The sequence below is a fragment of the Hypanus sabinus genome, chromosome 9, assembly GCF_030144855.1.
Source record: "Hypanus sabinus isolate sHypSab1 chromosome 9, sHypSab1.hap1, whole genome shotgun sequence".
NCBI classification, from domain to species: Eukaryota; Metazoa; Chordata; class Chondrichthyes; order Myliobatiformes; family Dasyatidae; genus Hypanus; species Hypanus sabinus.
This window is the reverse complement of record NC_082714.1, coordinates 104,092,045-104,120,005: the sequence shown is the minus strand read 5'-3', so window position 1 is coordinate 104,120,005 and position 27,961 is coordinate 104,092,045. Positions and strand designations below refer to the sequence as shown.

The 27,961-nt window shown below is 41.1% G+C and overlaps 1 protein-coding gene across 1 annotated transcript; it reads left to right on the top strand.

Moving 5' to 3' along the window:
- Positions 1-7,121: 7,121 nt before the first annotated feature.
- Positions 7,122-27,597, top strand: snrpb (small nuclear ribonucleoprotein polypeptides B and B1). The gene is made up of 7 exons (XM_059980342.1): positions 7,122-7,280; positions 9,539-9,690; positions 15,194-15,305; positions 18,467-18,619; positions 19,271-19,400; positions 21,604-21,726; positions 27,313-27,597. Exons 1-7 carry the CDS (start codon positions 7,278-7,280, stop codon positions 27,348-27,350), a joined length of 711 nt encoding a protein of 236 aa, XP_059836325.1. The 5' UTR covers positions 7,122-7,277; the 3' UTR covers positions 27,351-27,597.
- The last annotated feature ends 364 nt before the right edge of the window (positions 27,598-27,961 follow it).

Sequence of the window (27,961 nt, the reverse complement as noted above, 5' to 3'; positions counted from 1 at the left end):
GCAGGTAGTGTTGAGGAAGCAAGTAAGATGCAAAAGGACTCGGGCAGATTAGGGGAATGGGCAAGAAAGTGGCAATTGAAATAAAATGTTGGAAAATGCATGGTCATGCACTTTGGTAACAGAAGTAAACGTGCAGACTATTTTCTAAATGGGGAGAAAATCCAGGAATCTGAGATGCAGAAAGACTTGGGAGTCCTTGTGCATAACACCCTGAAGGTTAACTTGCAGGTTGAGTCAGCGGTGAGGAAGGCAAATGCCAAGTTAGCTTTCATTTCAAGAGGTCTAGAATACAAGAGCAAGGATGTGATGCTGAGGTTTTATAAGGCACTAGTGAGGCCTCATCTTGAGTATTGTGAACAGTTTTGGGCCCTTCATCTTAGAAAAGATGAGCTGGCATTGGAGAGGGTCCAGAGGTGGTTCACAAGGATGATTCCAGGAATGAAAGGGTTATATGAGGAACATTTGATGGCTATGGGTCAGAAGGATGAGGTGGGGAGAGGGGCTCTCGTTAAATCCTTTCGAATATTGAAAGGCCTTGACAGAGTAGATGTGGAAAAGATGTTTCCCATGGTGGGAGAGTCTAGGACAAGAGGGCACAGCCTCAGGATAGAGGGGCACCATTTCAAAGCAGATGTGGAGAAATTTCTTTAGCCAAAAGGTGATGAATTTGTGGAATTTGTTGCCACATGCAGCTGTGGAGGCCAGATTGTTGGGTGTATTTAAGACCGTGATTGATAGGTTCTTGATTGGACATGGCATCAAAGGTTACAGGGAAAAGGCCGGGAACTGGGGTTGAGGAGGAGATAGAAAAAAGGATCAACTATGATTGAATGGTGGAGCAGACTCGATGGGCAAGATGGCCTAATTCTGTTCCTATGCCCTATGTTTTATGAACTCTATCACAGGGGATCTGGCATGCAAATTGTGGATGGATCTACATTCAAGTTGCAGTCGTCACAGCCAATCACATCCCCAAAGTGATGGCCCTCCTGTTTTTAAACACATAGAAGCCGTATTTTTTGCTTACTCACTTAATTCCTCTATATTTCGTTATAAATTCTGCTCATATTTGTGTTGTCTTTACTAGCCTTTTCCTTGTAGAAATTCTGACATTATGTTATGTTCTTTCTAGTTTGGTCTCATTTTACTTTCTCTATCAGTTTCATTTATCAGTTACTGATTTCTAAAAAGTCGCAAATCAAACTTGACTTTATGGCAACTTAATACGTCATTACATTAGCTTTAATACTGTCATTTTTCCTGCAATCCCCAGTTGAACCATTTTTCCTGCTGTGATTTTGTGCCATCATTTACAAGGCATATAGGGTTTCGATACAATATTCTGTAGTTGCCTAGATAAATGCAGCACCAGGAAAGTTTGCACCATTTTTTTTTTTGTTTTAATAGATGAATTTTGGTTAGAATTAATTTTTTTTCGGAAGACAAACTACAGGTGCCATATGGTGTTTACACTATTTGATCTTGATCTTTCATCCTACAATTAGTCACTTGGTTTTTGGGCAGACAAATCCAAATGCCTCATTTAAATGGATAACTGAACATTTACTGAAATCTCATGTTGCTTACTGTCTTATCACTTTGAGGAAGAGGGTGGGAAAGAATACTAAAAGAACAATTAGAAGCAGAGGCTAAATAGAATGGCAACTTGTTCAATCCCACAGAGCACCTGGAAGTAGAGAACTGGGATCTTGGGTTGCTGTTCCCGAGAGAGAACTGGTGAAGACTGGAACAACACAATCAGTGCTTTCCCATGATTGCACTATCCTCCAACAAGAGCTGACTTTGATCATATTAAGCCGTCATTCAGTACGGAGGATGACTTGCTTCACTCGAGTTTTGTGCTAATTCATGAAGCCAATGTAGGAGCCACAGGGTTTCTCAGATAGTGCAGCTGGGGTGGGTGGGATGTTTGTGGGGTGATTCTCTCCTTTTGTCGCTTGTGCAGAACTTGATACTATCCTAAATCTTCTTCTGAGCGGTCAGGAAGCAAGGATTCTCAGGAGTTAGTTGGGATGTTAAATCTGTTTAAGAAGGGTTTTGCACACCCTTCATCTGATAATCTAATCCCGTGATAGTTCCTACAATGGTGTTTCTTTCTGTTCCTAATGTGAACTATTTTGCTTCCATCTTCTGTTTGCAGTTCAGAGAATATTCATGTAACACTTACCCGACAGGCTGGTATATGTCTAGGTCTAGGGGAAAAGGAGACCCAGCCACTCACCAACCCCACCTCCCATACACGCAGGTGCTGTGAGAATCAAGTTTATGCCACGCGTACACACACAATATCAAACTCACACCAAATACCGTTATAGAATACACTTTAAAGATTTTACTGAAACTAAAAGAATACTATTGTCGTGGTTACTTGAAATGACCTGGAGACACAGACAATTCTTCAAGAAAATTAAACCTTTATTTGCAAACAAAGGCTGAGGCAATCAATGTCACCGAAAGCCCGCCGAGCTCCGGTGTACAGCATTCTTCATAGTAATTTCTTACCTCAGTTACATTTCAGTTTCATCAGCATACCCAATCAATTTATAATTGCATATCATCTATATATTAACTAATCAATCGCTGTTGCCCAGCTCTCGGTGCGTCACCATTATTTTTCACCCATTCGCATTGGGACCTTATTCGTGGCCAAGATTATGTTTTCCAGACAACCTCCCTCACATTACATTCCTGCTCGCAGCATCCTGTCCGCCACCGTTATCTCGTACTAAACAAAGGCTGAGTGTAATACATGGGATACATCTCAGCTAATAGTGCTGCTAAACAAACAGGTGTTCTGTAAGTGCCATAATATGCAGCTAAGAGAGTACAAAGTATCTAGTGAAAACAACACATAACAAAATGTGTCTAGTAAAATAATACATACTAATATTCAGTACCTAGAAGTGATTACATAGTATAGTAAATAGCTAATACATAGTGATTATATTTCAGGTATATATAGTTGTTCTGTCAGATATATTTCTCAATACTATGCAATACAGTATATATGAAGGAAAAGAAAATAAAGTAAAAGGCACCAACTTATCAAAGTTCAGTCAGTTTAGTTTGGAGCTCAGCCATCGAACCATTCGACCCCTCGTCACTTTCCTCCGACCTCCACGTCCTCGCACCTGGGACCACCCCCTGTGGTCGACCAAGCAGTGCAGCGCACATCCACCTTCCTCGGCGTCTCCTTCACGCCTCCCCTGAGAAGACCGCGAAACCCCCCCAAGCTCCCAGCCTCGCAAGACAAAATAACATTCCCCATTCGTTGAAAAATGAATACAATCCCCATATCAGCAAGTCCGAAGCTAAACAACTGCGAGAGAAAACACTTATCAAACATAAAAGCATTCCTACTCTAGCAAACCAAAGAAGCCATTTTGATTAACATACACAGTACATTGTACATTCACTAAGGTGATCCTGAGGAAAGATTAAATGGGTTGGGAATTTATTGGAGTTTAGAAGAATGAGCTGTCCTCAATGTAACATGCAAGATTATTGAACAAAATCCAGTCCATTGGAGGAACTCAGCAGGTCTAGCAGCATTTGGTGGTATGGACGGAATTGTTGCAGTTTTGGTTCAAAATTCTGCATCAGGACTGGGTTTGCAAACAAGAATGTTGGCATGTTTAGACTATAAGAGATCGGAACAGAATTAGGTTACTCTGCCATTCCATCGTGGCTGATTTATATCCCTCTCAACCCCATTCTCCTACCAAGAACCATTCAACCTCCACTTTAAATATACTCAATGACTTGGCCTACACTGTTGTCCATGGCAATTCACAACCATCTGGCTGAAGAAATTCCTCCTCATCCCCATTCTAAATGGACTCACAATATAGCAAACATCATCTCCACATCCATGCTATCTGTGCCTTTCAATATTTGAATAGGTTTCAATGAGATGTCACCAACATCTTTTGACCACCCCACCCATTCTTCTTAACCTCCAGTAAGTCCAGGCCCAAAGCCATCAAACAATCCTCATATGTTAACCATTTATTCCTGGAATCATTCTTGTGAATCTCCTGTGGACCCCCTCCAATGTCAGCACATCTTTTCTAGATAAGTGGCTCCAAACTGCTCACAATACTCAGTGCGATTTGACCAACATCTCCGAAAGCCTCAACATCACATCTTTGCTCTTTTATTCTAGTCCTCTTGAATGAATACTAATGTTTCATTTTCCTTCCTTCCTACTGACTCAACCTACAATTTAACCTTTAGGAAATCCTGAACAATGACTCCCCAATCCCTTTGCACCTCTGATTTTTGGATTTTCTCCCCGTTTATAAAATAATCTACATCTTTCTTCCTTCTGCCAAAGTATATGATGATACACTTCTCTACACTATCTCCGATCTACCACTTCTTTGCCCATTCTCCCAATCTGTCCAAGTCCTTCTGCAGACTCCTTACCATCTGCCCTGCCACCTATCATAGGCAAGCAGGTAAAGTATTTTGACAGGGTAAAGGCAGAGAGGATATTTCTTCTCATGAGAAAGCTGACAAACAGAAATCATGGCCTAAGAATAAGGAGGGCCCATTAATAATTGGGAATAAAAACATCAGCCCAAAATTGAGTCACAGAGCAGTCGTCAGTCAGGCCAGAGCTTACATGCTACAAAACAACACACACAAAATGCTTGAGGAACTCAGCAGGTAAGGTATTGTCTATGGAAATAAATAAATGGCTGATACCCTTCTCCGGGATTGGAAAGGGAAGGAGAAGATGCTAGAATAAAGAGGTGGGTGGAGGGGAGGGGAAGGAGGACTATCTAGGTGATGGGTAGAAGAGGTAAGAAGCCAGAGGGGGAGTAATGGGGGTTGGGGGAAAGGAGGAGGAGAAATTTACTGGAGGGAGAAACCAATGTTCTCGCCATCAGGTTGGAGGCTAACTAGAGGAATATGAGGTGATGTTCCTCACACCTGAAAAATGACTCATGGCAAGAGAGGAGGCCGTGGATTGACATGTCGGAATGGTAATAGATACAGGAATTAAAAGGATTGGCCTCTGAGAAGTTCCGCTTTTGGCAGAGGGAGCAGAGATGCTTGATGAAGCGGTTCCTCTTCATGCATTAATGTCTACAGAACAAAGTCAGGCACCATCACCAAATTAGCACACCCCTCCCAATGAGCTTAATGCATTTTATCAACATTTTGAACAGAAATTCAAAGTAAATTTATTATCAAAGTACTTACACTACCCCAACAATCTCCAATCCACCCAAACTCGTAGTTAATACTGTGGACTTAAGATCCACCTTTGAGAAAACTAAATGCACACAGAGGATCTGGCCCACATGGTGTCCCTGGCCATATTCTTTGATCCTGTGCAGATCAGCTGCTGAAGGTATTTGTAGACATTTCCTATTGGCTTTAAAAAGATCGGCATCATCCCGGTACCAAAGAAAAACAAGGTAATAACCCCCAGTGGGTATGGCATCCACCATCACAATGTTCTTTGAGAGGGTGGTTATTACCACACATTAATTCCAGCCCAGACAACCTCAACCCACTGCAGTTTGCCAACCACTGAAATAGGTCTTTGGTGGACCTGGCTCTACGCACTCCTCTGGACAGTAAGGACTGTAGGTTACAGCTCTATATTCAATACTGTAATGCAAAGCAAACTCATCTCCAAACTTTGAGACCTGGAGTCAACAACTCTTCCTGCAACTGAATGCAATACATAAGAATGGAAAAAAAAGAAACTACGAATTCTGGTAGGTAGGTGTGTATATATATATAAAATAGTTAAATTAAAGAAGTAGTACCAAAAAAAAGAAATAAAAATGTAGTGAGGTATTGTGCATGGGTTCAATGTCCATTCAGAAATCAGATGACAGAGGGGAAGAAGCTGTCCTCGAATCATTGAGCGCGCGTCTTCAGCCTTTTGTACCTCTTTTCTGACGGTAGTAATGAGCACAAGGCATAGCCTGGGTGATGGATGCTTATCTTATTTCGATCCTGCGTAGCAGCCCCCGGTGATGCAGCCAATAAGAATGCTCCGCAGGGTACATCTGTAGAAATTTACGAGTGTCTTTGGTGACATACCAAATCGCCTCAAAGTTCTGATGAAACATTCCACTATCCTGGACCCAATATATTGCTGTAGCTGCACCGATATGTTGCGTTCAGGATAGATCCTCAGAGATATTGACATCCAGGAAATTGAAATTGCTCACCCTTTCAGAATAAACTCTTCTCTGGCTTACAGCCGCGGTAAAAATTTCAATTTTAATCGTTGTTTTAATGACAAACTCAGCCATCTTCACAGATGACGCCCGGGCATGTCTCGTCCGATGGTATATAGACCCCTGTCGTCCCTCCCACCTGATTGGTTAGTCCTCATCCAATCAGGTTTCCGCTGACCCATCTTCGGGACACCTGTACCCGGCTTGAAGCCCAAGAAGAGTTTATTCGTCATAAGCACAGGGAAAGTACTAGATCCTTTATCGTCCACCCTTTCCACCTCTACTCCCTCTCTGTGGGCTGCTGTATGTTCCCTTCTCTTACCCTTTCTGACTCGCTAACCAATTTTTAATGTTGCACATAAAAGCATCCAATCTGGCTGTATCACGGCTTAGTATGACAACTGTTCTACCGCGACAGCAAAAAATAAATCTCCAGAGGATTGTGAACACATCTCTTTATTCTGCATTCTGTTGTTTTACCTTATTCCTGTACTACTTTAATCAGTCATGCAAGACAAGCTTTTCACTATACCTTAATACAAGTGACAATAATAAACCGATTCCAAAACCTCTCTCAGCATTGTATCTGTGGCATTGACACAGAGAACTGCTGGATAGATTCATTGTGCATATCTTTAAGGATGTGATCAGTAAGGGAATGAAGAGTTGTATACGAAGTGAATTTGAGGAATGTCGAATGAGCCACGATCCCTATCGAGCGGCACAGCAGACTTCGAGGGGCTGAATGGCCTCCTATTCCGACACATTAAGGGAGTCTGGGGACAGGTTTGCGAAGGACGTCCAGCTTTGAAACCAGTCTCAGACACAGAGCGAACTCTTCCAGTCGCAACTCTGACCTCCTTCCCCCGCGACCGGCCCTCGCCAGTATCCCAGGCTGCTCCGCGCCCATGCGGCTCGGGGACCGCCGGCACGGCGCACGCGCAAACTCGGCGCGCGAATCTCGGTACCTGCGGCCTTTCGTAGGAATTTTTTGCTTCTCCTCTCTCGCTCTGCAATCCGTCGGGTTGTGCGCCCATCCCGCCCGCAACCATGGTAAGAAGGCTCGATACCCTTCTTCGGGTCCCCGATAAACGATGTCTGGATTGTATTGCGCTCACAGTTGGTGCGCAATACAATTTTCGGAGTTGGCGGCAGCCTGCGGCCTAGTACTCGGGACCTTGAAGCGCTGGGGGCGGGTGGTGTAGGAGTGGGAGAGGGGCTATGAGCGGGTGGGGGAGAAGGAGACTTTCGGGGCTGTAGCTATGGATGAAGAATGTGATAGAGTGGGGGAGGGTCTCAGGATTGAGGTAGTGAAGAGGTGGGTGAGTGGAAATGAATGGGAAGTGTGAGTTGAGAATGGGAGAGGACTGAGCAGATGGGGGCAAAGGAGTGGGAATGGGTCTGTGACCACGTGGGGAAAGAGGGGTATTGGGGAGAGGGACGGCGGGGTAGTGAGTCGGTGGAGCCTGCACATCACTTTCTGACACGGGGGCGGGGGTGGTTACTGCAGCAAAACACAATGGCTATGAGAAGAGTGATTCCGAGGGTTTAGTCTCCCTCCCTAGTATGAAAGTTTGGAATTGTACTCATTTGCACAGTAAAGAAAACAGATTTCACCAGGGTTACAAATTGGCCTGGTTTCATTTAAACTGTGTATGAAAAATAACAAGCTGGTGTTCCTGAGATAGAGATGCCACTGCCTCCATGAGTCTAATCTCCAGTTTTAGGGTTGTGCTATATAACTGAGTAACAAAATGTATTTAAGTGACATTCAAAACAAATTAGAACACTATCAAAACAACTACAGTGCTCTAGAACTGTGTGTTAGTTCCCAGTTGTTATCAATGTCTTGTCCTTTTCATTGACTGTAAATGGACAAAATCAGCACAGATATGACTGCCTTCATAAAATGCTTCTAATGATTATATCCTCCAAATCCTCATTTTCATTGTAACATTCAAGATGATTGTTGATACTTTCAAATTCTTTGTAGTTCCCAACTTGTCAAAGTAGTGAAATTGTTTAATTTTCACTCCTGGCTGTTTTTGGCATCTCCAAGTCTGAGTGCTTGAAACCGCAGTGAGCAAATCAGTTCTGAATTGTCTTACTATCAGTGACAAAAGTCACTGCTTTTTGAACACAAGCTCACACAACTGACACTATTTAAAAACTGCTCACTCTAAGCACGTTGTAGAGTCTGATGGACGCTAGTTAGAAACTTTTTGGCAACAGTCTCCTGTCCCAATTAAGCAGCAAAGCGTCCCAAATAAATAAACGAAGGGAAACCCAACTATTTTCTCTATTTGTTTTTGTTCTTTAAAAGTTGTTAACTGAAAGCCCACATTAACTGAAATCCACTGTGAATATAAAACGAGTCTGCCGAAAGTTACATAACTACATGTGTGTGACTAAAAGAGGTAGCAATCACATATGCTGCATAATGAGAGTTTCCAATTGAAATAGAAAGGAAGGTTTGTAAAGAAAAGGGAGCTTTGGCCATATTGCTTAAATTACAATTGTGAAAAGGAGTGAAAAAATATGATTTACATGGGAATGATATAATTCTGTGAAACACTGGAACACAATATTTAGTCTGATTAATTGTAATATGGCTAGTCAAAGAGTAAAATGGCCTTCTTTGGAACATTGTCAAAAGGGAATCACCCTATTTTTTCTGTCCCATAAATTGCAGCAAATGTGGAATATTGGATTATAAGAAGTGTGACTAACTTGCTGTGTACCCTGTTATGCTCTTTGACCCTGTCAGGGAACAGCTTTGCCCCAAGATTGAAGAGCTGGCAGTTGGAGTGGGAAGCTGTTTGGGGTGGGACCTTTATGGAAGAAAGAGAATGTAGGCATGTGTGCTTATTAAAACTTTGAAAGACAAGCAGCATATTCAAGGGCAGATTGGGAAAGATTTGGGAGTTCTGTCATAATCAAAAAAAATAGTAATTTTAAGTGCACCTTTCATCTTATTTAACTTACAAGCTTGAGAATTGAATTGCCAAAATATGGCAGAACACAAGGCATGATGGTTATAAAAACTTGCGTATATAATGAAATCTGTATGACTTTACTTTTAAAGTTATTCTGGTTAAGGATTGTTGGTTTGAATATTACTGGCTTGGTGTCCGTTGTTCTCTAGCCAAGAGTGACTCCAAAGCAATACTAGTGACTGAGCTATGATCAGTGGAAATCAGTTTTGAGTCTCTAAACTGGGTAAAGTGAAATCTAGTACTGCTTATAAGCTAGAAAAGCGTTGAAATGTCTATGGTGTAATGACCATTTGCTGTAATAACTTCTCTCATCAGACGGTGGGTAAGAGCAGTAAGATGCTTCAGCATATTGACTACAGAATGAGGTGCATCCTTCAGGATGGGCGCATCTTTATTGGAACCTTCAAAGCGTTTGACAAACACATGAATCTTATCCTATGTGATTGTGACGAGTTCAGGAAGATCAAGTAAGAAGCTTAAAATTAATTTCTATATGGAGAGGAAGAATATTTGCTCTGGTTTTATTACTGCATTATAGTATTCTTGAGAGACATCTTCCTGTTGTACATTGTGAAGATGGTGATTACTGGCTGGTTTATACTGAGCCTTCATGCCCATTAAAGCTTTATAAACTCCCAAGTAGTTTACCAACATTGCTTCTTGTACAAGGCTACCCAGATCTTTATCAAAAAGTACATTTAATAGTGTCATATCATTTAAACAATCTGCTTTTTATTGTTGTTCAGAAATAGTTCATTACCAATATAATGCTCCATTTCTTTAGTTTGTTCTTACTCACCTAACCTGTCTAAAACCATCACAGTTTACTATCTCGCTTAGCATGTATCAGCAGCATATTTGGTTACATTTGAGTTGATTTTTTCATCCAAGTTGTTTTAAATATCTGAGGCCCTACTGGTTAGTCTTGCCAATTGAAGATGACCCTCTAACCCCCACTTTATTTACTATCAGTTACCTAATTTTCTATCCAAGTTTATATGTTAATACCTATGCCCACACCTTGTGCAATAACATTTTATTTGATACCTTTTTGGTGTATTTTGGAAATTCAAATACTGTACACTTTATGCATTGCCTTTCAATATTATTCCTCGTTATATTTATCAAAGTTCATAAGCATGTTTAGGTTGTGTATTCTTTTTAATAAAGAATTACATTTTTTTGCCAATAACAGATACTTAAATGAGTTGGTTCTGCTTTCTCTCCCTCTTCTTTCTTGAATTACTTTTTTTGAATTTCCAGTCCAACGTCTAGAGATTTGCATCTACTTTCTACAGCCAACTCTTAGAATCCTAGTTCTGGGAATTTTGATCCTTAGTCCCATTTAACTTGTCCCATACTTTCATTTTGGAGGTTGACTTTATTCAGTACTGAGGTATATTTTTGGCTACTATGGGTTAGATGGGGACAGAAAAGACTAAGTAGCAAGTATGTTAGCCTCTATGTTAGCAAGTATCTTGGCCTCTGGTTGCTTTTCAATGTCATCTTTGAATTCAGTCATTCCCTCCTTCTCTAAAGTCTCTTCCCACATGAAAATACAAGGTCACATTCACCATTGGTGACTGAAGTGGGCTTGCTACTTTGTTACAGTAGGAGAAATGATTTCCTTGTCTTTCCCCACCCCTCCCCCAACAATTGCAGGTCCTCTTTACACTTCTCAGTGATGAGCTCTGGGGTAGAGGAATTTTTCTAATTCACCTGAAATAGTGCTTCCTGAATCCCTGTTAGCTCATCTTTGACAGCTTTACTGTATTATTTCTATAATTACTAATTTGCTTAACTAATCTGGTTGCTTGACCAGATGTGCAATAGCTTGCTTATCCATTCACCAGGTGGTCACTTTAGACCATATAGACTATGCTGGGTGGGATGCTTGGACTTTGCTAATCTGTCAGAATTGCTCCTTATTCCAGCTCAGAGGTAAACTAGTTTTTTTTTCTGTTGCTGCAGACTGCCACCTTATATCCCTCCACTTTGTCTCCCTGGCTCCCATTAAGTGTGAGAATTGCTTGTCACTAAGATTGAGCTAATTTGATTAGCAGCCTCTGTCTCTTCCTTTCCATGTGTTAATTGGGCCAAACCTAAAGTTCTTTCCTTTCCCTCACGCATCTCCAGCACAGAACTTGCAATTAGTTTTCCTCCTTGTTTCTCCTCATGCTTCCCAAACTTATATTTTCAGACTCTTCTATATTCCTCAACCTTTGGCAGTATCACCTGAAATATTGTCATTTGAATGCCAACATTAACTGCAACCACTGATCTTCCACTGTTTAAATTGCAACACTGCTTGTGCAATGCCCAGTAAATTCTTCAAGCAATTCATCCTCGACCACAGATTCCTTTCCCTACTCACTGAGTCCATTTCTGGCAGCTGAAAGGTGGGTGAGGGTGTGGGTCATTGCTTTTGTGCTACTTGTGCATGGGAGGGGGAAAGTAGGGGGGCTTTGGGTTTCTTAAGGTTTTTATTGTCAGTCATTCTTTGGAGCTGTCTTCTGTTTGCGTGGATGTCTGCAAAGAACAAGAGTTTCAGGATGTATATTGCATTTCTTTATCTGATACTAAATGGAACTATTGAAACTTAAATGTAGATTTACTTTTGTGGATTATGGATTGTTGCATTTACCACAAGCAAGTCATCCCTGGTAATAAGGGGCAGTACAGTCGTGTAGTGATTAGCACAATGGTATTAAAGTACCAGCGACCTGGGTTCAATTCCACTGCTGTCTGTAATGAATTTTTATGTTCTCCCTGTGACCATGTGACTTTCCTTCTGGTCCTCCCACAATTCAAATACGTGCGGGTCAGTTAGTCAATGGGGGTAATTGGGTCACACAGGTTTGTTGGACTGGAAGGACCTGTTAATGTGCTATATCTAAATATTTTTAAAAGTGATATGGGATTATTTGCATTTAATGATGCAATTCTAAACTAATGATTGAAATAAAGTTAAAATAGTGCCTTATTATTTCACACCTAAGCCTTTGTGTGTGTCCATGGGGCCTAAAGAGTCCTGTAAAACTAGGTAAGCCCATAAAGATATCTATTGGCCTAGAGGGCTTAGTCAAAGCTAAATGTGTGGGTGTGGGAAAGCTACCAATGACGATTAAAATAATGAGTTATCACATTTAATACTAGTACTAGAATATTAGTACTAGGCACAGCTTAAACAAACAAGGAAAATTCAATATTTAGTGCTTTTAAATGAGATTTCTCAAGTGAAGATAGCACAGTCTTTCATGCAATTTCATTACAGGCCTTCCAACATCATTTAATAATGATCTTTACAATGCACATTAGTAGAACATAGATATTTTTCATCACTGGTCCCCAAGTTGAACAATTTTCTTGCAATAGGTGACTGGGCCTGTGTATGAAAAATGCACATGTGTGATTCGCTAGAGGTAACCAAGCACTTGGAGCTGTATCCGAAGAGTCATTTTTGGTTTGTTTTCTTGTGTTATCTGTAGTCTTCCTGCCAGGGTCGTTGTCAGCGCAAATCGTTAATACTTTTAAGAGAATTCTCATTTCTGCATGTGCCTTATGGATGAGGATAAATTTAATTATGTTAGAGTCATAGAGATGTACAGCACAGAAACAGGCCCACCGGCCCATTTAGTCCATGCTGAATCCATTTAAGCTGCCTGCTCCCAAAGACGTGCACCAGGACCATAGCCCTCCATACCCTACTACCCATGTACCTATATCCAAGCTTCTCTTAAACGTTGAAATTGAGCTTGCAAAGTCCATGTGTTGGCAGCTCATTCTACACTTTCACGACCCTCTGAGTGAAGAGGTTTCCCCTTATGTTCTCCTTAAACTTTTCACCTTTCACTCGTAAACCATGACTTCTGGCTGTAGTCCCACCAAACCTCAGTGGAAAATGCTTGCTTGCATTTACCCTATCTATATCGTCATAATTGTGTAAACCTCTATCAAAACCCCTCAATCTTCCACATTCTTGTTTAACTGCAACATAATATCCCACCTTCTGTACTCAATACATTGATTTATGACGGCCAGTGTGCCAACAACTTTCTTTACGACCCTATCTACCCCTGACACCACTTTCATCGTATTATGTACCTGTATTCCCAGGTGCCTTTGTTCCCAGGTCCTCAGTTCCCTACTGTTCATTGTGTAAGACCTACTTGTACCCTGGTTGGTCTGACTGAAGCACAAAACCTCGCACTTGTCTGCATTGAATTCTATCTGCCATTATTTTTTGACCATTTTCCTGCTGCTGTGGATCCCTTTACAAGCCATGATAAATTTCCTCACTGTCCACTATAACCTCAGTCTTGGGGTCATTCACAAATTTGCTGATCTAGTTAACCACATTATCATCCAGATCATTAATGTAGATGACAAACAACAAAGGACTCAACATCAGTTCTTGCAGCTCACCACTGGTCACAGGCCTCCAGTCAGAAAGGCAACCCTCTATTACTCTCTCTGGCTTTTCTCGCAAAGCCAATGTCTAATCCAAATTACTATCACATCCTGAATGCCGAACGACTGAACCTTCTTGACTAGCCTCCCATGTGGGACCTTGTCAGATGCCTTACTAAATCCATGTAGACAACATCAAGCTTCATCAGCTTTCCTGGTAACTTCCTCGAGAAGCTCTATGACATGACCCTATACGCACGGAGCCATGCTGACTATCCTTAATAAGCCTGTATCCATATAAATATGTATATATCCAGTCCATTAGAATACCTTCCAATAACTTTCCCACAACTGGACAGAGCTGCTGACCTGTAATTTCTTGGTTTCTGTTTAGAGGCTATTTTAAACAGCAGAACAGCATTGGCTATCCTCCACTCCTCTGGTATATGTCCTGTCACTAAGGAGGTTTTAAATATCTCTGGTAGGGTCCAAGGGAGCACTTTGTCAAGCCCTGGGGATTTACCCACTCTGATTTGCCTCAGGGTCGCAAACATCTTTTCCTCTAATCTGTACAGAGTCCATAAAGTTGATGCCACTTTGCCTCACTTCTATAGATTCTGCATCTGTCTCCTGAGTAAATACAGATGCAGATCTTCCCGCATCTGTTTTGGCTTCACACATGAATTACCATTCTGGTCTTCCAGAGGACCAATTTTGTCCCTTCAATCCTTTTGCTCTTAACATACCTGTAAAATCCCTTAGGATTCTCCTTCACCTTGTCTGCTAGAGCAGTTTCATGCCTTCTTTTATTTAACCTTCCTGATTTCTTTTTTAAGTGTTCTGTTGCATTTTTTGTACTCCATAAGCACCTCATTTGTTCCTGCCTACCTCTACCTACTATACATCTCCTTTTATCTCATAACCAAGACCTTAACATCTCTTGAAAACCAAGGTTCCCTACACTTGTTACCTTTACCTTTTATTCTGACAGGCACATACAAGCTTTGTACTCTCAAAATTTCATTTTTGAAGGTCTCCCACACAAGTCAAGTACGCCTTTTGCAGAAAATAGCCAATCCCAATCCACGCTTGTCAGGTAATTTCTGAGACCGTCAAAACTGGCCTTTCTCCAATTTAGAATCTCAACCCGCATGCGGACCAGACCTATCTCTTTGTATACTTACTTTGGAACTAATGGTGTTGTGGTCACAGGATGCAAACTGTTCCCCTACACAAACTTTTGTCACCTCCCTTGTGTCATTCCTAATAGCAGATGCAGTATCACACGCTCTTTCGTTGGGACTTATACCTACTGATGAAGGAAACTTTTCGGTACACATTTGACAAACTCTATCCTATCTAGTCCTTTTACAGTATGGGATTTCCAGTCAGTATGTGGAAAGTTAAAATCATCTAGTGTAGCAACCTTATGTTTCTGCAACATAAGTGATTTAATAAAACTGAAGGCATGGCCTTGCTAGACTTAATGAGATGTGGAAATAGTTTAAATATGAATCTTTAGGTTGTTCGAAAACTAATTCTTTTGCTATTCTGCATAAGGCCAAAGAACTCCAAACAACCTGAGCGGGAGGAGAAGCGGGTTCTTGGACTGGTCTTGCTACGTGGTGAAACATTGGTTTCCATGACAGTGGAAGGACCTCCCCCAAAAGATGTAAGGATCTTCTTTCTAAGCTCTGGGGATTGGATAATTCTAGTATCCATAAGAATGATCTTGATTTTCTAAGGAAATGCTCAGTTTGCACTTTCAGTTAACATGATCTCCAAATGCTATTGTATTTACTGGTGATTCAGAGATTTGCTATAGGTAGTGGCTGTTGCAATTATTCAGTGTGTTTAAAGAAATGTTGTGGAATATTTGAAGCCAAGAACAATTGTCAGATATTAGGAGAAGGTAGTAAGTGTTATTGTGTAAATTGTTGATAAGTATGACCAAATTTTCACTTCAATATATGTGGTTAAATTTGGAATTGTGTTTATGAACGTGACTGAAGTTGATAGTAAATCACGTAGGCTTTTCAGTGAGCCTGTCACAAGTGATCTTTGACTGTTTAGATACACAGCACACACCTAGGTGAGTGAGATATTAGATCCATTGTTAAGGAGTTTCAAAAAATCTTCTGTTTTGCGGTAATTTATTTGGCTTGTGATGTGTTTGTGATATACATGTATAAAATAACTTTTAGGTGGAAAATTAACAACAAACCTGTGTTGTATGTCAGCTGTCTAATGGATTGGTTTGCTTCCTTACATTTGCTATCAGCTATCACTAATTAAAGAGGTATGAGAGGAGCTGTCCAAAGTTGATTGGAAGGGGCATTAGCAGAGCAGCAATAGTTGGAGTTTCTGGGAGCAATTTGAAGGCACAGGATAGATAAATCCCAAACTAGAAGTGGTACTCTAAAGGCAAGTTGACCTTGGAAACAAGGAAAGTCAAAGCCAACATAAAAGCAAAAGAAAGGGCATATAATAGAGCAAAATTTAGTGGGAAGTTAGAGGAATGGGAGACTTTTAAAAACCAATAGAAGGCAACTTGTGGCTAAAGGAATCGGGGGTATGGAGAGAAAGCAGGTACAGGGTTCTGAGTTGGATGATCAGCCATGATCATACTGAATGGCGGTGCAGGCGCGAAGAGCCGAATGGCCTACTCCTGCACCTATTTTCTATGTAACTAAAAAGCCATAAAGAAGGAAAAGATTAAACACCAGGTAAGCTAGCCAATAATATCAAAAGGAATGCCAAAGGTTATTTTCAGATATTTAAAGAGTAACAGAGAGGCGAGAGTAACTATCAGACCACTGGAAAATGACGGTGGAGAAGTAGTAGTGGGGAACAAGGAAGTGGTGGCCAAACTGAATAATCTTTCACTGTGGAAGACACTAGCAGTATACTAGAAGTTCAAGAGTGTCAAGGGACAGAACCAGTTGCTATTACTTGGGAGAAGGTGCTTGGGAAACTGAAAGGTCTGAAGGTAGATATGTCACCCGGACCAAAGGGACTACTCCCCAGGTTTCTGAAGGGGATAGCTGAAGAGATTATTTAGGCGTTAGTAATGATTTTTTAAGGATCAATGGATTCTGTTATGGTTCCAAAGGACTGAATAGTCACAAATGTCACTCCACTTTCCAAGAAGGGAGCAAGGCAGAGGAAGGGAAATTCTAGGCCAATTAGCCTGATCTTGGTGGTTGGGAAGATACTGGAGTCTGTTGTTAAGGATGAGGTTTTGAGGTACTTGGAAACACATGATAAAATTGGAAATTTTTGTCTGGCAAATCTGTTGGAATTCTTTGAGGAATTCTCGGTGGATGTTGTACATTTGGATTTTCAGAAAGCCTTTGACAAGATGCCATACATGAGGCTGCATAGAAAGATAAGAGTCCATGGTATTACACGGTAGATAGTAGATGCTACATGAATAGAATATTGGCTGATTGGCAGGAGGCAAAGGGTGGGAATAAAGGGAGCCTTTTCTGATTGGCTGTTGATGGTTAATGGTGTTTGCAAAGTTCTTTTTATGTTGTATGCCAGTGATTTGGATGACGAAATTGATGGCTTTTATGGCCAAGTTTGCAGCCAGTACAAAGACAAAGTGGAGAGGCAGGTAGCGTTGAGGAAGCAAGGAGTCTGCAGAAGGACTTGGACAGATTTGGAGAATGGGCAAGGAAGTGGCAGATGGAATACAGTGTTGGTAAGTGTATGGTCGTGTACTTTGGTAGAAGGAATATTTTCTAAACAGGGCAAAGACTCAAATTCTGAGGTGCAAAGGGACTTGAGAGTCCTCATGCAGGATTCTTGCAGGTTGAGTCAGTGCTGAGGAACACAACTGCAATGTTCGCATTAATTTCAAGAATATAAAAACAAGGATGAAATGCTGAGGCTTTATAAGGCACTGATGAGACCTCACTTGGAGTATTGGGAGCAGTTTGGGCCTTTACCTACGAAAGGATGTGCTGACATTGAAGAGGGTTCAAAGGAGGTTCATGAAAATGATTCTGGGAATAAAAGGCTTGTCATATAAAGAGTGTTTGATGACTCTGGGCCTTTACTCGCTGGAATTTAGAAGAATAAGAGGAGATCTGATTGAAACCTATTGAATGTTGAAAGTTCTAGATAGTGTATATGGAGAGGATGTTTCCTATAGTAGGGGAGTCTGGGAACAGAGGGCACAACCTCAGAATAGATGGATGTCCAAGATGAGGAATTTCTTCAGTGAGAGGATTTTGAATCTGTGGTATTTGTGGTTTGTGGAGGCCAGGTCATTGGTGTATTAAAGGCAGAGGTTGATAGATTCTTGATAAGTCATGGTGTGAAAGTTACGGGGAATAGGCAGGAGAATGGGGTTTCCGTGTATCTGTGACAATAATAAATCAATTCACCTTGATACAATGTGCACTTACTCGTCCAGGGTAATATTTTTTTTAATACTGTCCCTGTTGCTGTCAGAATTAAACAAACATAGTGATCATAGTCTTTGCTAATACAAGTGTGTGTAAGAGGGGTAATGCATTGTCTCAGTGCACTGAGCCAGTTTAACGTGGTAAGAATGCTGCAGTGGATTGAAGTGGAGGTTGATGCCAACTGAGGATCATTTTGAGAGGCAACAACAGAAGTGAGTCCAGGTAGTAAAGCACCAATTTAAAACATTTTATGTCAGTGTATGTTTGGTATCATGCTGTTCGGCCCATTGTGTGTACACCTTAAAATCTGTGGGGAGAGGAATTGGAGGTAGCATTGAATATTGGAGATTTTGCTAGAATTGGATTGTAGTTGTTCATTTGTGGACATCTTGGATTACACATGCCTTCTTAATTGCAGACTGGAATTGCTCGTGTGCCCCTTGCTGGGGCAGCCGGAGGTCCTGGTATTGGTCGAGCAGCGGGTCGTGGTGTCCCTGCTGGAGCACCAATGCCACAGGCTCCAGCTGGGTTGGCAGGTCCTGTCCGAGGAGTAGGAGGACCATCTCAGCAGGTGCGAATCTTCCTCGCTGTCGTTCTCTTGTCATTTATCTACTGCAATGCTTTAATTTTCTTTGACTGGTCTGTACCCAGATATTAAGATGCCAGAGTACGCCACCGTAAACTAGTTATTTAACATGTTCGCATCTTCCGTATAAAAGAATCTGATTGACTTGTGCTGAGAGCAGTGACTTGCCTGCCCTTGCTGATTTTGAAACCAAAGTTTATTATTTATCCCTTAATTAGTTTTGTACATCATTCTGTCCCTATAGCAACGATTATTGTGCATTGTAATATGCCCTTAAAAAGGAATATATTAATATGAACTGAAATTTATTGCTGGGAAATTATTTGCCCATTTAAATTTGTTGCACATTAGTCTAAATAATTACTGATTACAAGATCTGCCAGTACTTTTTTTACGGGGTCCTTGGTATATCTTGGCTCTTTCTGTTGACTGGAAAATTTTCCACTGAGTACATTGTTTATGCTGCAGGTTACAAGTACAGGAGTCTTAAACCTTGTGTGAATTAATCTCATGATAAGAATAGCTACTGAAGTGGCTCTGCATCATAAATTTGTCAAATCTGGCAAATTCGGGATGTGATGTTTACAGTGGTCAGGAGTTGGTGTTTATTGATGCTGTTCATACTGATATTAATAGGTGATGACACCCCAAGCACGTGGGACAGTTGCAGCAGCTGCAGTTACATCCAGCATTGCAGCAGCACCTCAGCAATATGGTCCAGGCCGTGGAGGCCCCCCACCATTGGGCCGAGGAGCGCCACCACCAGGTGAGAACTACACACTGACAGCTTACTAGAGGATATCAGGACAGTTTGTTATAAGTATACTGTGTTGTCAAACTACAACAGAATCAAGCTGTCAACTTTCACTTTATTATTTCATAATTCCTTTCTTTTCTACATGCTCTTAGTTGGCGCAATATTTGCCCTGACTGAACAAGGGAAAAAAACCATGAAGTCCAATTGGTGAATTTTGTAAATAGTTACTGTGTATGTTCAGTAACACCGAAAGGTTCAAATAGTAGCTCTGCACTGCTACAGAGGATCTGTTGCAGTAAATCAACTCTAAAAATGTATTTTAGTGCTTAAATTTATGATTGATGCCCCTGTGGTAGGGAGGCATTTATTAGGAGCTAAATACTCAAAGCCTTGCATTTTTGCCACCACTCACATAGTGCAGTTATGGCTTCTCATAGAACGTGTAGCTGATTGGTCTTGGTGTCTGTTTAAACGTGGATTTTGTTTTGCAACCTAATCCAGCCTTTCAGCAGCAGGTCTATGACTTGTATGCCCCAGTTTTTTATAAATACATCTCAAATGCTGGAGGAACGCAGCAGGCCAGGCAGCATCTATGGAAAGGCGACAGTCGACATTTTGGGCAGAGACCCTTCATCAGGACTCAAAGGTTTTGGCCCAAAATGTCGAATGCTATATCTTTTCATAGATGCTGCTTGACCTGCTAAGTTCTCCCAGCATTTTAGGTGTGTTGCTGTGGATTTCCAGCATCTGCAGAATCTCTTCTGTTTCTAAATACATTCTACTTTTTCTTTATTTACCACTCTTCCCCATTGTCAGATCCAGGCCCCTGACATTGAGTTTTCCCCCTCTCTCTTTGCAAACTCCCAAATCTATTGAATCTATGCCTCCAAGCAACACACACAAAATGCTGGAGGAACTCAGCAGGCTAGGCAGAGTACAATGGAAAAGTTGATGTTTCGCACCCAGACCCTTCATATTTTTCCATACTAGCTCTTGCTTTCCGATTTTCCTTTTTAATGTCTACTGTGTCATGCTTTTGCTGTCCAAAGCAAGCTGCTTTTTGTTTTTGCTGAATCTTATCCATATGAATTTAAGAGGACTATAGATTTGGCAATCCACATTATTTTAGGAAAGATATTTGTACTAAACACCTTGAATACTTCCCATCTCAATGCTGTTGATAGTTCTTCAAATAGGTGTGTGCTGTTCACTTCTGAAACAATTTTTTAGTCTAGCAAAATTGGCTTTATGCCAACTTAAACCTTTGTTTTTTCAAATCTTTTCCATAACTATGCTGGACAAACCAAATGATTACTGCTACAAAAATGTTCTCCCACTTCCAACATGCTCAACTTCATTCACTAAAACTAAATCTGGAACTACAGCTGCTTTTTTTTCTGCGTACTGCCGAAGTTCTTTATGAATGCATTTTTGATATTGGGATAGACTGGGGTAATTCTGATTATAATTGTCCTAGTGCTTTTCTTTTGTTGTTAAGTGACTCAGTTAAAATGTGCTGTTCCCTTGCAACAGTATTTTTCACTTGATTTGTATTCCTCAGTTGCACATAAAGTCTCATATGATGATCTTTCAAATATGTAATTTCTCATGCCTGTGATTGTTGAACAAATGTTGTCCACCTCTCTTGTAATCCCTTTTGCCATCTCATCTCTGAGTCTAATGCTTCTAATTGTGACCCTCTCCGAGTCATGTTTTCATGAGAGAAAGTGTATTTCTGTGAGATTATTAGTGCTTTGAATTCATCTTCCTTATTCACGATTCTTCTGGCATTTATGTACATAGCATCAAGCAGGGTCAACTCCATTTCTTTTCTAATTTTTGATTCCTTCCTTTTTACTTTTTCTTCCTTCCATTTCTGGTTTTACTTCTTTCATTGGTCAACAGCCCATCACCTAGGAAATCTCGTTCAACCCCTCTAAGTAAAAATACCCATTTCCAGGGCAAGTACGGTGCAGTTTGTCTGATCTGTACAGATCCTTCCTTTCCCAGGTGACCTATTGCCCCAGGAAAGCAGATTTGTCCCTGCGCCATCTCTCAGTCAGTGTATTTGTTTGCAGTGTACTCAGACTGTTCACCCTAGTGTGAAAGTAGCATTCCATGGAACTGACCTTTATGCTTTTTACTAGCAAGAGGAGAGTGACTCATTTCACTTGTGCTCAAGACTCCAACGTTGTATGTAATTGATTTGCAGGTATGATGGGCCCTCCTCCTGGTATGCGGCCGCCTATGGGACCACCTATGGGAATGCCTCCTGGCCGAGGAGCACCAATGGGAATGCCACCAGGAATGAGACCACCACCGCCAGGAATGAGAGGCAAGTTTGGGCTACTGTTTGATTCAGATCTGAAATTGTTATCTACAGACTAATAGAATGTACCCAAATTTAATTCCCCAGCTGGCATCTCATAGCTAGTTATGGCATTAGGCAAGCAACTGGTCATAAATTCAAGTCTTTCAGTAGCAAATTGTGAAATAGAATTTAACACCTGGTCATTTGTAGGTGAATCCCAAAAAATAGCAATGAAAACCTGGTTCGTCATTAACTATCCTCATTCATACGGAAACTTATTTCTGAGTCAAACCTGATGAGTGGGCATTTATGTTGGCTCTAAATACTCCAGAAGTTGATGTGTTATATGTTGGTTGTGGGGACTTACTGGAGTTAGGGTTAACAGCGTGCTCTGTGGCTGCTTGCACTACCGATCAACTATACAGCTACTCCGAGATAACATGGAGAGTAGTAGATACAGCCATGTTACTGTCATTTTATTTATATATATCTTGTTTCAGAGGTTTGTTTCCCATCCAAGTTCAAAGTTTTTTTTTGTCATAATCTCTTTGGGGTTGAAGTTCTGCAACTTTAATAGCCAGCATTTCTCACCATTGAGACTCTGAATACTGAATTGTGGTTTAACCAGTGTTCTGTAAAATTAAAGATAACTTTCTGATTTCAATATTCTCTACCCTTGCATATTACAGCAAGTATGCCATATGCTGTCTTTACCACTCTATCTTCATGTAGTTTGACTTTTGGGCAGCTATCAACTTGAGCCCCAGTCTGTCAGTTTATCAACGGGAGTCTCTGGGAGCACTTCAGAAGGCGTAAGATAGATAAATTCCAAAGAGGAAGGGAGGATGAGGCAACAGTGGCTGACAGGAAATTAAAGACAGCATAAGAGCAAAAGAGAGGGCAAAAATTAGTAAGAAGCTAGAGGATTAGGAAGCTTTTAAAAATCAACAGAAGGCAATTAAAAAAAGCCATAAGGAGAGAAAAGGTGAAATATGAAGATATCAAAATTAATATCAATTTTTTTCCAGATATATAAAGAGTAAAAGAGACAAGAGTGGGTATTGGACCACTGGAAAATGACACGGGGGATGTAGTAATGAGGGACAAAGAAATGGCAGACAAACTTGGGTATTTCACATCAATTTTCACTATGGAAGACACTAGTAGTATGCGCGAAATTCAAAAGCATTGTGGGTAGGAGTGGGTGAAGTTGCTATTACCAATGAGAAGGTGCTTGGGAAGCCGAACGGTCTGAATTTACATAAATCACATGGACTACACCCCAGCATTCTAAGTGAGGTAGCTGAAGAGATTGTGGAGGTATTAGTAATGATCTTACAAGAATCACTAGATTCTGGAATGGTTCTGGAGGACTGGAGAACTGCAAGTGTCACTCCAAGAAGGGAGGGAGACAGAAGAAAGTAAATTATAAGCCAGTTAGCCTGACTTCATTGATTGGGAATATATTGAAGTCCATTATTAAGGATGAGGTTTTGGGGTACTTAGAGACATGTGATAAAATAGGCTGAAGTCAGCATGGTTTCCTTAAGGGGAAATCTTGCCTGACGAATCTGTTGGAATTCTTTAAGGAAGTAACGGGCAAGATAGACAAAGGGGAGTCAGTGAATGTACACTTGAATTTTCAGAAGGCGTTTGAGAAGGTGCTGCACATGAGGCTGCTTAACAAGATAAAAGCCCATAGTATTACAGGAAAGATACCAGCATGGATAGAAGATTATCTGATTGGCAGAGGCAGAAAGTCAAAGTAAAGGGGGCTTATTCTAGTTGGCTGCCGATGACAAGTGATGTTCTGTAGGGGTCAGTATTGTGACTGCTTTTCACATTAAACGTCAACGATTTGGGTGACAGAATTGATGGATTTGTGTCCAAGTTTGTAAACAATAGGTGGAGGGGCAGGTAGTGTTGAGGAATCAGTAAGTCTGCAGAAAGACTTGGGTAGTATGGGAAAATGGGCAAAGAGCTGGCAGTTAGAAGAGTGGGCTGAAAGATGGCAAATGGAGTTTAATGCTGATAAGTGTGAGGTGCTACATTTTGGTAGGACTAATCAAAATAGGACATGGTAAATGTTAGGGCATTGAGGAATGCAGTAGAACAGAGTGATCTAGGAATGATGGTGACAACACACACAAAATGCTGGTGGAACACAGCAGGCCAGGCAGCATCTATAAGGAGAAGCACTGTCGACGTTTCAGGCCCCAAGACCCTTCGTCAGGACTAACTGAAAGGAAAGATAGTAAGAGATTTGAAAGTAGTGGGGGGAGAGGGGAATGTGAAATGATAGGTGAAGACTGGAAGAGGTGGGATGAAGCTAAGAGCTGGAAAGATGATTGGCGAAAGTGATACAGAGCTGGAGAAGGGAAAGGATCATGGGATGGGAGGCCTCGGGAGAAAGAAAAGGGGAGGGGAGCACGAGAGGGAGATGGAGAACAGGCAGAGTGATGGGCAGAGAGAGTATTGGGAATAATGGTACATAGTTCTCTGAAGGTGGAACCTCATGTGGATAGGGTGGTGAAGAAAGCTTTTGGTATGCTGGCCTTTATAAATCAGAGCATTGAGTATAGGAGTTGGGATGTAATGTTAAAATTGTACAAGGCATTGGTGAGGCCAAATTTGGAGTATTGTGTACAGTTCTGGTCACCGAATTATAGGAAAGATGTCAACAAAATAGAGTACAGAGGAGATTTACTAGAATGTTACCTGGATTTCAGCACCTAAGTTACAGAGAAAGGTTGAACAAGTTAGATCTTTATTCTTTGGAGCATAGAAGGTTGAGGGGGGACTTGATAGAGATACTTAAAATTATGAGGGGGCTAGATAGAGTTGACGTGGATAGGCTTTTTCCATTGAGAATAAGGGAGATTCAAACAAGAGGACATGAGTTGAGAGTTAAGGGACAAAACTTCAGGGGTAACATGAGCAGGAACTTTTTTACTCAAAGAGTGGTAGCTGTGTGGTACGAGCTTCCAGTAGAAGTGGTAGAGGCAGGTTCAATTTTGTCATTAAAAAAAAATTGGATAGGTATATGGACAGGAAAGGAATGGAGGGTTATGGACTGAGTGCAGGTAGGTGGGACGAGGTGAGAGTAAGCGTTCGGCATAGACGAAGGGCGAGATGGCCTGTTTCCGTTCTGTAATTGTTATGTGGTTACAAATGGAAGTGAGGGAAATTTATGGTCATGCAATTTGGTAGAAGGAATAAAGGTGTAGATTATTTTCTAAATGTATAAGATTCAAATATCAGATGCAAAGAGATTTAGGAGTCTTTGTGCAGGATTCCCTAAAGTTAACTTGCAGGTTGAGTCGGTGGTAAGGAAGACAAATGGAATGTTAGCATTTATTTCAAGAGGACGAAAGTATAAAGTAATGCTGAGATTTTATAAGGCATTGATCAGACCACACTGGGAGGATTATTAGCTGTTTTGGGCTCCTTATCTGAGAAAAAATGTGCTGGCAGTGGAGAGGATCTGGAGGAGGTTCACGCAAATGATTCCAGGAGTGAAAGGGTTAACATATGAGGAATGTTTGCTGGCTCTGGGCCTTTACTTGGTGGTGTTTAGAAGAAGTGGGGGGGGGGGGGGGTTCTCATTGGAACCTATTGAAGGTCCTTGATAGAATGGATGTGGAGAGGATGTTTTCTGTATTAAGAGAGTCCAGAGGGCACAACCTCAGAATAGAAGAACGTTCATTTAGAACAGAGATTAGAAGGAATTTCTTTAGCCGGAGGGTGATGAATCTGTAGAATTCACTACCATGGACTGCAGTAGAGGCCAAGTCATTGGGTGTTCATAAAGCAGAGGTTGGTAGGTCTTTGATTCGTCAGGACGTCAAAGGTTATGAGAAGAAGACAGGAGAATGGTTAATCAGCCCTGATGAAATGGTGGAGCAGACTTGATGGGCCAAATTCTGCTCTTATGTCTATGGCTTTATAGCTTAGTACTCAGATTTGAATGCAGTTAGCAAACTTGCCTTGGATCCTGCATGCCTAAACCTGGACCAGCTTACCATGTGGGGCCTTATCATTAGTTAATGTTTATTTAAGCAACGTCCCATTTTAATAGTGTCTACCATCCTTCCTTCATCAAACTTTATAATTACTTCCTCCAAAAAAAATCTTAACAAAATCAGGATTTGCTCCTGCAATGCCATGCTGATTATCCCTGACAACCCGTCTTTCCAAATGCATATAAAGCCTATCTCTTCAAATTTTTGCCAGTAATTTCCATGGAACTGGTTTAAGACTCACCAAGCTGTAGTGATCCCTACCTTATCGCTGTTGCTTTCGTTAAACAACATTTGCGATCCTCCAGTTTTCTGCTACCTTACCAGTTGTGGTCCCAGCAATCTATTACCAGCAACCTGGGATAGATCTCATCTGGTCCTGGGGATTTATCAGTCCTGTGCATGCCATAATGTTTAACATGTCCCCCTTTGTAATACTGACAAAACAATTCCTGATTCAGAATCCTGTAATCAATCCTGGATGCACACTCCAGTTAAATTGTTGTCAATCCCCGAGTTATGAACTTCCGACTTACGAACAACTCGTACTTACAAACCAAGGAAGAACGCTGTCTGCCATTTTTAGTCAGATCGCGATGCTTCCGCCATGTTAAGTCGGATCTCAAAGCTGTCCTCCATTTTAAGTCGTTGCCGTTGACAGTGTTGAGTGTGTAACTTTGTATTTGACTTAAATTTATCTTAGCAATTGTCACCTGCCCACCCCCCCCCCTCTGGTGGGCTGGTAGCGCAGTGAGATCAGTGCCAGGCTCGAGAACGGAGGTTCCAGAGTTCGATCCAGTGACAGACTGCTTCCGAGCGCACTCTCCATCCGTACCAGGTTGATGTCGAGCTCGCAACTCGACCTCGTAAAAAAAACACTGCCACCTTCAGTTTAAATTCCCACGTGGAATATTGTGGAGGATCAAATATCCAAACCCAAACCCAGCACAGCCCCCACTTGTCCCATTTAACCTGTCTAAGTGCGGTGGACTTTAGGACTCGGGGACTTCAGTGTGGTGGTCCTTTGGACCCGGTGGAGCTCAGGACCTGCCACCCACAGTGTTTCTGTTCCGTTGATGGGAAGCGATCACAATTGAAAAAGTGGAAATAATAAAGCGTTTGGAAAGAGGTGAAATGTCATCAGTCATTGGAAAAGCGTTAGGCTAGTCGGTCAACGATCGAAACAATTTTAAAGGTTAATGGATAAAGTGAGAATAATGGAGCATTTGAAAGCTACAATTATTACTAAGCAATGCAGTGGTTTAATTATTGGAATAAATACGTTTCTTAGGTGTTTTATATGCATACAGAGGTAAAATATATACTATATACTAAGACAAACGTTTGACTAACTGACGCTAAATAATACCAGATGTACTTGTTCTTACGTACAAATCCGACTTAAAGACAGACTCAGGAATGGACCTCGCTCGTAACCCAGGGGCTGCCTGTACTTAAGTAACTTACCAGACTATTGTTGTACATATTAACTTCCAAATGTAGGTTCAAGCTGAAAATGCTCTGTCTGATATTATCTCATTTTTAATTAAATCCGGTGCAGTGGGTTCTAATATGTCTAACTCACTTTCAGGTCCTCCACCACCCAGTATGCGCCCACCAAGGCCGTGATAATGAAACGAGGAAGATACCAGGGTTAATAAATTATATCCATCTACGTGGGAACATTTTTTGAAGAGGAGATATCCTGAGCAAAGACTTTTCAGATCATGCTGCTTTGACAGCTGCCTATTGCAATGCAATTGTTAAATTTTCTGGGACTTTTTATAAGTAGAAAGGCAAAACTGTTGCCCGGTTGGAATTTGTTTGATTTGTATTGTAATATTTACACTTTATTAAAATGTTTGAGTAAAGTGAAGGTTGAATTTCCGACTTTTCTTTGAGTGCCACCATAAGATTGGCAGCAGAAGCTTCTACAGCAAGATGGACAATTGGAAAATCCTCTTGAGGGCCATTGTAAAAAAGTTTGTTTTTGTTTAACCATATCTTTAGTTATGTATGGACTAATACAAATGTGCAAGTTTATCCTTTGGTTCTATTCAGCTTGCTGTTGAACAGGAACCCAGAAACTTCTTTATGCGAATGTAGTTCTCATTTCTAGTTTTGCATTCGAGAGCATAATTTGCATGAAGTCATTTTATTTATCTCGGAAATTCAGTTGCCTAAGGTGTTCAAATATTAAAGGTATTCATTTCTTTTCAGCTGAAACCACGCTTTAGTTA

What these genes read in the sequence shown, in the direction of transcription:
- snrpb (XM_059980342.1), top strand. An exon ending in AAGGACCTCCCCCAAAAGAT is followed by an intron (nt 15,306 to 18,466) that starts GTAAGGATCTTC and finishes TCTTAATTGCAG; the next exon opens with ACTGGAATTGCTCGTGTGCC. An exon ending in CCGAGGAGCGCCACCACCAG is followed by an intron (nt 19,401 to 21,603) that starts GTGAGAACTACA and finishes ATTGATTTGCAG; the next exon opens with GTATGATGGGCCCTCCTCCT.